The sequence below is a fragment of the Poeciliopsis prolifica genome, unplaced genomic scaffold (genome assembly GCF_027474105.1).
Source record: "Poeciliopsis prolifica strain line A6 unplaced genomic scaffold, Auburn_PproV2 SCAFFOLD039, whole genome shotgun sequence".
Classification (NCBI taxonomy): Eukaryota; Metazoa; Chordata; class Actinopteri; order Cyprinodontiformes; family Poeciliidae; genus Poeciliopsis; species Poeciliopsis prolifica.
The window spans coordinates 2244659-2254954 of record NW_026562414.1 but is presented as its reverse complement, the minus strand read 5'-3'; the positions used below and the strand labels follow the sequence as shown (position 1 = coordinate 2254954).

Here is a 10296-nt window from a genome sequence, read left to right as displayed (position 1 = left end):
CAAATACAGAGAAAACATTTATTTTTACAGAAAAAACAAATGACATTATATAAAAAAGATAACATTAAAGTAAATGTTTCAGTGAAATAAAGTGGTTGTAGTGTTATATGTAACAAATAAATACAATGCAAAAAATAATTAAAGGATTTGCAAGAATGCTTTCAATACATAGATTTTTTGAAGAAACATTAGTGGTATAAAACTTAGACCTAACATCAAAAACAGGATCTTAAATACATAATAATACAGAGAAGCAAAGCATGGAAAGAAAGCACTCTTGCATTTGACCTGGTCAAAAATAAATCCTATGAAGCAGGAATGGCGCCTCCTATAGGTGGTGTTGACAACGGTGGCAGGAGGAGAGCCTTCAGCTTTGCAGACATGGCTGCTATTTCTGGGTCCTGGGTTTCATACATCTTCACCAGTCTGGCAAATTTAAGGACGCCTGTGAGGGATGCAGCAGATCAACCCGAATCACATTTATGCAAAACAACCTTCTATCTGAGACATTTGTTATTGTATCAGTAGAGCAGTGTGAGATTCCATTGCAGAGTGCACTAATTTGTTTCTAAATTTGTTCTAATATATAGAACATTTCTCTTCAAAGTTCATTGTTTTATATATTCATTTAATCATAATGTTCACTGGTTTTGTATAAACTTTGGAAAACTTGAAAGTACATTTTTTAAAAATGTCAAGACTAGGATATTGAAACATTTTCACAAAGAATAAGTCTGACCTTTTGTTTTTGAAGAAAAACTCAACTTATCTGATAATTTAAACTAAATATATGCTGTTAGCAGCTAAAATCTGTAGTCATCAAAATCTGGGTAAAGATTCATCTAAAAAAAAACATGATCACAAAAAAGTGTGACTGCTTATTGTTCCTTAGTTTTTGTTTCAAAAACTATTAAATATTGTAAGACATCAACATCACCTTCTCCTTCATTGTTGAATCCATACGCCTTGATTACTTCCTGTTGAATCTGAGTGGCCACAGGAAGCACGAGCTGCAGCATCTTTCCCATGTCATTACAGGCGCTCTCCCGAGCCTCCTCCATTCGCGCAGCGTTCTCTGGCACTGCAAAGGCCTGGATCACTTCACTCAGCACCACTGCAGAACAAAACGAGCATCTGTGGTTACTTTGCAAACTTTCCAAAGCACAAATGAATACTTCCACAACTGCCTCGATCGGTAACTACCTGACAAGCTGCAGTTTATATAACTACCTTATTCGATTTACTCTAAATCTCAGGCTTCAAGGTTAATTTTGTTTTCTGTCATCAGAAAGGAGCAGATGAATCTACGGTTGTGGCTGTGATTTTGACCAGTTAAAACTAGGGGATCATTTTGAGGTGAGAAACTAAAAAAACAAAATTGGGTTAATTAGAAACTCTTAAGTTTTGCTCTGTTATCTACTGTGATATGAAAGGAAAAGTGATATAAAAAGATGGGGTTAGTTGCATGTTTATCATGGCCTTAGTATCTAAAAGCATTTAATCCTGGGCCTGCTCTGCTTTGAACTGTTTGACGTAGACAAGAGTCCATGGTTGCAACCTTTCTGCGAGGATTAAGCAAGTGCAGGTAGCCATATGTTGGATCAGCAGCAGCAGAACTATTCATTCATCTTTTATACCTGCTTATTTCCCTCAGTTTTACAGGTTGGACTTGAAAAGACTCATTAAGCTACAAAATGCTAACTTGGAGGGATGGAGGTTGTTTGTGCAGTCACTTATTTTATGTTATTTTTAATTGATTTGTTTAGTTTTTCTTAAAAAAAAAAAGCCAAATTTCGTTGTTGATATGCAAAACAATAAAGAAGCAAAAACATACAAGGGAGTGAACACTTTTGTCAAACAAGCAAACACCATGCGGAGAGGGCATTGTAGTGACGCAGGAGCAACATTTTTAATCATAATCATTAATCATATTTATATCTGCAGACGACTGACTATGTTGATAAAACGTCAATCATTAGGAAGCTTGGGAAAATATCCAGGATGGATGACTAAAGAGAGCGTTGACTGCTTATCGAGCCTCTTTTGAACTATTTTTGTTTGCCACATTGGAGGAAAAAGTCAAACAAGGAGGAAAATGTTCCTCTCACCTCTGGTTTGTTCAACGGTCAGTGTGGGTTGTTGGGCTGGAGCTGAAGCCATGATGTCTACTGTGGAAAGGGACAAAACACAATAACACCCAGGTTATTACAAATATATGATCTATGTTCAGAACTGGCGAACTACAAAGAGTTAAATGTAGCGTTTCTTAACCGTTCTAGTCAAGAAAACGAGACCAATGTACAAAAAGACACTGCATAAAGAATAGTATGTGTACTGGTGAATCGACATTATTTCTAAGTTGTAATATTAACTCATCTAGCAGAATCCTAAGCAACGGCAACAGAAAACGACGACAAATATATGTATATGTTCATAAGACGGAATAATCTAAAAGAAGAAACATTTAAGCCGCATGTTCTCACCACTGATGAAAACACCAGTCCTGAAAGCTAGCATCAAACAACACTAGGGAAATGTCGTAAATTGACCTAAACCAACAAATTTACGACAGTGAGCGACAGGACCTCCGTTTTATGGTACATGTCAACGTAATACGTAAACACACATCGAAAGGCTTGCAAACTGGTGAAATCACGGTTGGTTTCTGAAGTTGGAAGACAGGCGTTTGAATTAGAGTTTGTGTGCCTTTTTTATTTATATCATAATTCTAGAGACGAGACAAAGAGGCGTTCTTCCCAGTTTATGGTGAAGAAGCTGCTTTTCCACGTTGAACTTGGAGTTACGCATATGGAGCAGAAGCTCGCCGAGTTTAGAGCCCGAAGACAGGCGGGAAAAGGCATGAAAAAGTCCGAACCTGCTGGTCCTCAGCCCGGAGAACAGAGAGGAGAGCCTGCTGGTCCTCAGCCCGGAGAACAGAGAGGAGAGCCTGCTGTTCACCCTGACTGCAGTCATCAACCAAAGGTGCCAGAAGTCAGCCAAGCTGCGACCAGCAGCTCTGAAAACAGGGTAAAAAAATATCGCTACATGCAAACACATCAGCACAGTGAATATGAATTTAAATGAGAATTGTTCAAAAAATGCGACTAACTCAGTCCGAATTACAATAGATTAGTTGCATTCTAAAGGTTTCTGCAAGTGTAAGAAAATATGCAAACATTATTTTAAATCTGCCTATAAAATGAAATATCAGAATAATTCAAAAGTATGTCACATTAAAGATAGACATAAAACATGAAACATATATCCTGGCTTCAAGTTAAAAACTTGAAGCCAGGATATATGTTTCATAAATAATATATTCTATGAATTCCCTGTCGTTGTCTTAGTCTTCTAAGTGTTTACACCTCTTAAACTTTTTCAACATATGCCTTGTTTTTTGAATGTTTTAATTGTTGATTTATCTAATAAACAAACAAAAATCAGTGCCTAAGTGGAATGGAAAGAAAATTCTACATGGTCTTAAGAACATTTACACTTGAAAACCTTTAAAATGTCATTCAACAAACCTTAGCCACATTTTGCTTCATTTTCTGTTTCAAGTCTGTTGGCAGTGTATTTCTATCAGAATCACATGCCTACAGGTTGAAGTTCTTATTTTTTTTCTTTTGTAACCTGGGCAATGCTCAGTCAGGTTAAATGGAGAGGTTTTGTAAATAATCCATTTTAAAGTTTTTGCACAGATCCTATTCTTTCCTCTTCACAATTCTACACTTTTGCACAAGTAACCAACTTTATGTTGCTCTAGAACATAAATGGAAATCATTTTGTGTTTATGTGACTGTATAAGAAAAACTTCAAGTTTAAAAGTATATAACACTGTTTGTGGCATATGTGTAAACAATTAAAATAATATTAATTTTAGTATTTGTGTACGATGTTTTCAATCAGCTTATATTCTGTAATCCTGGGAGCTACTGACCTTCCATCATGTGTCCTGCAGGACTGTAGGGACTGGCTGCTAGACAGTACTCTGGGACGATGGTTTGCTTCAAAACAGCTGATTCTCTCCAACATTATGTTGCTCAAAGTGCTGCTGTGGCTGGTTCTGTTGTGTCTTTTTGTTGAACTGGAATTCGGACTGCCTTTCTTCGTCATCTCCCTGTTCTACTGGCTCTATGAAGGACTACGCAGCCCAGAACCTAGAAAGCCAGGAGAACTGAGTGCTTACTCTGTCTTCAACCCAGACTGTCAGCCTCTCCTTGGCTCACTCACTGCTGAGCAGCTGGAGGGTGAGATGGGCTACAGACCTCTGGCCAACAGATAAAGTGCTTGTCACTTGCATAACTGAAGGGCATAAATCAAGATCTTTCTTGTTTGGAAAAAGGATTATGAACTGTATTTCTTATGTATCTATTGCACATTAAATTAACGCTGGCATACTTATTATTTTGTTCCCTTCTATGCTGCAACATTTTAGGAACCTCAGATGTAAATGTGTATAAAACCTTTATCCACATTGGTCTTCTCACTGTTTGCCTTTCAAACATTAATTAACTTGATTGCTGAAACTTCCCTAAATGCCAGGGATAATTTGGGGACTGCTCTTATTATATATATTTTTTGGGGATCAGAGTTTGTTTTTAGTTCTGTTTGTTTTAATTTACAATCAGCTTTATTTGCCAAGTTTGTGCTTGCAAACAAGGAGTTTGACTTTGGTTCCACTTTGGTCTCAATGTGCAGACATTTCAATGTAAACATGTCAAATTGGAGGAAAATAAATAGTTTTCTGTTGTTTTATTTTCAAACATGGATATGCACTATTTTATTTTCAAATATGGATAAGCACTATTTTTGCAAAAGAAGATGATAAATTATTGAAGTATTGATCTATGCACCCTGGTAAATTATGTGTCTTGTTTATCAATAAATTATTCTTTTCGACATCACTAATCTTAAATAAGTCTTATACAAATGCTAAATGCTAGACCCTGAATAGGTCTGACAATAAAGCTATACTATCTCAAAAAGTATGAAAAAATATTTCAGTTTCCAGACTATACTGCTTATTGCCTAATCTGGAAGATGAACAAAAAGGAATTTCTAAACTAATTTTTTTTTTTTTTTTGCTAATTTATACACTGTTGTCCAGAAAGTGAAAAAAATATCACATTCTTTTGACTTTTTTTAAGCACAGTTTAATTTTTAATGCATTAAGAAATAAGGTATGTACATATCTGTCAAGTAGAAATACCAATGTTGCAATCAGTTTATAACACACGCATTGTTTTCAAATGTATGAAGAACATGTAATTCAATGGTATTTTTTGGTTATTTCCCTGACTTCAATATTTGTCCGACCTATTTTTTGATTGCAAACTGCTATATATATTTTTTCTGCCATATATATTTTCTATTAAAAATAATAATAATGAAAAAGGTGAATTTTACAGTTTGTAGAATCTGGACCTTTTTGTGAGGTGAGGATTTAAAAATGATCCCTGTGGTGATTAAACTTCAGTTTATGTTTTGCTTTAAATAATCTGTATTCAAGTCCAGATTTGAGATATTTAGAGTTTGGATTTTGCAGCTGCAAAAAAAATAAACCTGTGCAATTCACCACACGGTGTATTGGAAGTGTATTACTATTTCATAATTTGTGAAACAGAAAAATAAAACCCAAACTGATGCTCGTTCTGATCATCACTCCTTACCAGGTGGTGGCGGTAAAGTACCGTAATGTCTTCCAGGTGCCATTAAAGACCACAGTAAGAGGAAGAAGAAGATAGTTCACTCCTATCTACTTCCGCGTTGGTCCAAACGCACTTCTACAAGTACATGTTTACCTTTCACTTGAAAAATGCGTTACAACAGTTAACTTTATAAAATCTTGTTAAAGGCCTCCCCCTGGTCTAAGGTAGTTCATATTAAGCCGCTGCATTGCTGGGGGACTCAAAGTACAGTTAACTCTCCGTTTCCAGTCAAAGATCTGATACATTCACAAAACTGGTGCGGCAACTACTTCTGTTTTCTTCACCAGTAAGTAATGACCCTGTTTCCAATTTGGTATTTCTCAAATGTAAGCTAGTAACTGGCACCGATAGCTATTGAGTTAACTGAACTAACAGATCTAGAATCCCAGATTAACCATCTAATCTATATATCTAAAGTGAACGAATGAAAAATGGTTTGTAGTGCTGTTACAACCACTAGCATGTAACACATATTTGGTTCATTTGGTTGTTCTGTTTACATAAATGCAAGCAGTACAATCCTTCATGTGGGCCTATTTGTTAGGTAATGGCCAAATCTGTGTGGTTAAGAGATATTGCCTTGAGACAACAAGCAGTTGTATAGATAGGTGTTTATTAGATCCGGATCAATGTTCAACAGAGAAAATAATTACAAGCAGTTATGTGTTTGAATATCCCATGCTTGCCAAATTTACAGACTTGATCAGTAATAAATGTGTTTGTTAGATGCTAAGGTTTCTTTTCCTCTTTGTTGGTTGTGCAATAAGCAATATTGCACAAACAATAACTTAACTATTATATTTTTATACATTTTTGCCATTACTTGTGTTATATACCAGTCTGAAGATGCATTAAAGTTTCTGTTTTTCATGATAGAATATTCAAATATCAAGCAAAACTATTCAGAATATGTCTCATGTCACTTTCCTTACTGTTTTCTAGCAATCGACTATTTCAAAATGTCTGGTAATCCTGCTGTGGTTATGCGGCTGGTTGCGTCCGCCTATTCAGTGGCTGAAAAGGCCGGGGCCATAGTAAGGAAGGTGCTTCACAGTGGAGATCTTGGCATTGTTGAAAAGGTGTTGCATTTACTTTTTAAAGTCAGATAAGTAGAAAAAAAAACAAACATGTTTTCTTGAGCAGAAATGAATTTTTAAGCATTTATGTTGAATATATATTTGCACCTTTTGCACAGACAGGAGCCAACGATCTGCAGACACTCGCAGACCGACTTGCACAGAAAAGCATCTGTGCTTCACTGTCCAGACGTTTCCCCAATGTCACCATCATTGGAGAGGAGGTAACTATATGTGCAGCTTCATTTAGAAAACATGCACTGATCAAACTAAACCAGCACCTCAAAATGTCTGTTAATTACGTAATTGCAGGATCTTCCATGTGAGGAGGTCCAGGGGGATATGATTGAGAATGGCCAGGCAGAGGAAATCCTTCAGAAGAGCTGTCCAAAAGAGTATGAAGCATTAAAAGAAGAAGAGGTAACTACAAACAAATAAATAATAAAATCCTTTTATGATGATGATGATTATTATTATTATTGTGCATACATTTGAAAGCCTTCTCCTTAAGTGTGAACATGCTTAATTGGAATATGTTTGTGTTCATTTCAGCTTGTTGTTTGGGTTGATCCCCTTGATGGCACCAAAGAATACACTGAAGGTAAGGCATGTGTTCAAAAAATCCGTGCTCTCAACTTGAGCTTTCAGTTTTCTTAATGATATGAGACACCTTGCAATAATAGATAGCAAATAAATAGTACCACCTTGCACCTCAACTTAACCTCTCAGCATGGATTTCATGTTTGTTTTTGTTGCAGTTTAGTCTTTGTGCACCAGTTTGTTGGCTGGTTTTTGGTTTTCTTCCCTTGCTTCACCATCACCTTTACAGTGTTTGTGTTCCTTCCTTTGTGCGTCCTTGGGCTTTTCTCCTATCGTCCTCTTTCTTGTCCTCTCTTTGCTGCCTTCAGCCTCAAGTTGTCTCCATCTACAAGCTGTTGACCAGAAACCAAGCAAAGAGTTGGACAAGACTCACAGCACAGCTCTCCGTACGGCAGTGTAGACAGTGCACTTTTAATGGCACTTCAGATTTATTTGCCAATGATAGAAAGGGTGATAGAATATTTTATTTTCTTCAAATAACATTCCTCCTATTCTGGATTTAGGGCTCTTGGATAATGTGACAGTTCTCATTGGCATTGCATATGGAGGCAGAGCAATTGCAGGCGTCATAAACCAGCCATTCTACAATTACCAGGTGCAAACCAAACTATAAATTATCCACGGCTTTGCTTGAGTAGACGCCATCGGTAGGTTATTTTGACGGTTTTCTCTCCAGCTTGGATCAGGAGCTGCTTTAGGGAGGACAATATGGGGAGTTCTCGGATTGGGCGCCTTCGGGTTCCAGCTGCAGGAAGTTCCAGCCGATAAGCGAATTGTCACCACTACCCGTTCCCATAGCAACAAGACGGTAACAGACTGCGTGAACGCCATGGAGCCTCACGACGTTATAAGAGTCGGGGTGCTGGAAACAAGGTGAGGTGCTTTTACTAAACTTTTAGATGTGGGCTGTATTTTAAGCACTCCTGTTAATTGACTCCACATTTTGCAGATAATCCAACTTATTGAAGGGAGAGCATCTGCTTATGTGTTTGCCAGTCCAGGCTGCAAGAAATGGGATACATGTGGTCCCGAGGCAATCCTGCATGCCGTCGGAGGTAAAACTCTTATCGTTTAAGGAATGGAAAAGGCTTATCTCTCACCAGATGGACTCTTAAGGTGAAAGGATATCAACGTTTTTGTTTTTCCTCCTGCAGGAAAACTGACTGACATGTTTGGGAATCCTTACCATTATAATGCAGATGTAAAGCACATGAACTCCGCTGGGGTTCTTGCTACACTACGCAACCATGATTACTACGTCAGCAGAGTGCCACAGTCTGTGCTGCAAGCACTGAAGTCAGATTGAGTTCGGTCATGATGTGCTTCTGGAATTTTGGCCCGATAAGTTTTGGTAGATGAATTCTTGACTCCATCAATAACAGTTCAAGTACTGAAGAATCAAAACGGCCCCAGATCATCACACTGACACCGCCGTGTTTGACGATTGATATTTTCTGAAATGCTTTTTGTTTTATGCCAGTCATGACGGGACACAAACCGAAATTTTTCCACGTCTTTTCTCGCAATATTTTTGCAAAAGTCTCTTGGGGCATTGTGATACTTTTTGACCAATGTGAGACAGGTCCTAGTATTTTAGCATCCAGCCTGTTTTTGTTCAGTCTTTTTTTTTTTTTTCTTGAGGGATTTTGGTGTTGTTCTGGGTTGGATGAACAGCTGTTGGAGTAACCTCTCTTGGCTCACCACCCCTGTGAACATTCAACAGTATTTAATTTTTTCTCCATTTGTGAATAATTTCTTTCGCTCTGGTTCCATGGACTCTCATTGCCTTTGTAACCCGTTGCAGCCTGATTGATGTCAGTGACTTTGTTCTACATGTCCTCTTGAATTTCTGTAGATCACAGCATGTTGTGTTGCTTTTTGAGATTTTTTAGTCTTTCATTTTCGAGAAATAGTTTTCTCTAAAAGTGATTACTTGATTTTACAGGTCTGGCAGTAATCAGACCTGTAAAATCTGATTACTGCTGGTGAAATTGAACTCGGCCTCTTTCCAAAAATTGGCTTAGCTACATAATTTTACAAGTGAAAAAAAAAGCAAAATCTTTTTTTTTTCCTGGAATCTTAGCTGGACGTAAAGACAAAACATACTGACTTAACCCCTGTGACCGAAACGTTTTTTACTCTGATGGTATTATTGTTTAAAAGAACTATATTTTTGTAATATGTTTTTGCTGTATTTGGTTGCAGAAAACATTCACCAACTGCTGCTTTCCAAATAAATTATAGGAACGGGAGCAACATGTAGAGGAAAAAGATTCAAATATAAAATATTAACAGACTCAATGATTCTAATCTAACATTTTAATAAACAGCAGTCATAAAAGGTGCCAAAATTAACTCCTTAAAACTTGCAAATATTTGATTGTTGCCTTTGTTGTAAATATGAATTTGAAGTTTTTGTGAGAATTTATCAGTTTGTGAGCTTTTTATGATACCTGTTTAAAATAGACAAATACATGATGACATTTAGAAACATATTTTGTATTAATCAAGTAAAAATCATGAAATATAGAAAGGTAAAACAAACCAAATAAATTTTGTCATTTCTCTGATGAATTTAACAGTAAACAAATTTACACAAATGTTTGTTTTCCTCTTATTTGTCATAAATGTCAAATAAAAAACAGATTTTAACAAAAAAACTGTTAGTCTGTTTTCTTCTGTTTTCAGTCAGTATAAAAACAGTCAGGAAAGATTTTTGTATCTGTTATTTTTAATAAATAAAAAAAAAATCAGATTTTTACTATTAAAGGTTATACTGCAGCAGATTATCATAATTTTTTTACTTGCTTATAGATCAACTTTGCCCATTAGTTTGTATCTGTCAACACAAATATGAAATAAAAAGTGATTAGTATTATCTAAAGATGTTGATGCAGCTTTTTAATGAA

General features: G+C 36.4%; 3 protein-coding genes across 3 annotated transcripts; 2 read left to right on the top strand and 1 right to left on the bottom strand.

Moving 5' to 3' along the window:
• Positions 1 to 4: 4 nt before the first annotated feature.
• grcc10 (gene rich cluster, C10 gene) lies at positions 5 to 2555 on the bottom strand. The gene is made up of 4 exons (XM_055054153.1): positions 2484 to 2555; positions 2109 to 2168; positions 938 to 1114; positions 5 to 445 (listed from the first exon to the last, which is right to left on the bottom strand). Exons 1-4 carry the CDS (start codon positions 2515 to 2517, stop codon positions 306 to 308), a joined length of 411 nt encoding a protein of 136 aa, XP_054910128.1. The 5' UTR covers positions 2518 to 2555; the 3' UTR covers positions 5 to 305.
• Positions 2556 to 2639: 84 nt separating this feature from the next.
• Positions 2640 to 4404, top strand: saysd1 (SAYSVFN motif domain containing 1). The gene is made up of 3 exons (XM_055054152.1): positions 2640 to 2657; positions 2733 to 3027; positions 3962 to 4404. The coding sequence occupies exons 2-3, from the start codon at positions 2764 to 2766 to the stop codon at positions 4283 to 4285; spliced, it is 588 nt and encodes a 195-aa protein (XP_054910127.1). The 5' UTR covers positions 2640 to 2657; positions 2733 to 2763; the 3' UTR covers positions 4286 to 4404.
• Positions 4405 to 5644: 1240 nt separating this feature from the next.
• Positions 5645 to 10256, top strand: bpnt1 (bisphosphate nucleotidase 1). The gene is given in 10 exon segments (XM_055054151.1): positions 5645 to 5997; positions 6654 to 6790; positions 6907 to 7011; positions 7100 to 7207; positions 7340 to 7388; positions 7891 to 7982; positions 8064 to 8241; positions 8244 to 8260; positions 8337 to 8442; positions 8542 to 10256. Coding segments are annotated over 9 exon segments (927 nt in total). The 5' UTR covers positions 5645 to 5997; positions 6654 to 6670; the 3' UTR covers positions 8694 to 10256.
• Positions 10257 to 10296: the final 40 nt, after the last annotated feature.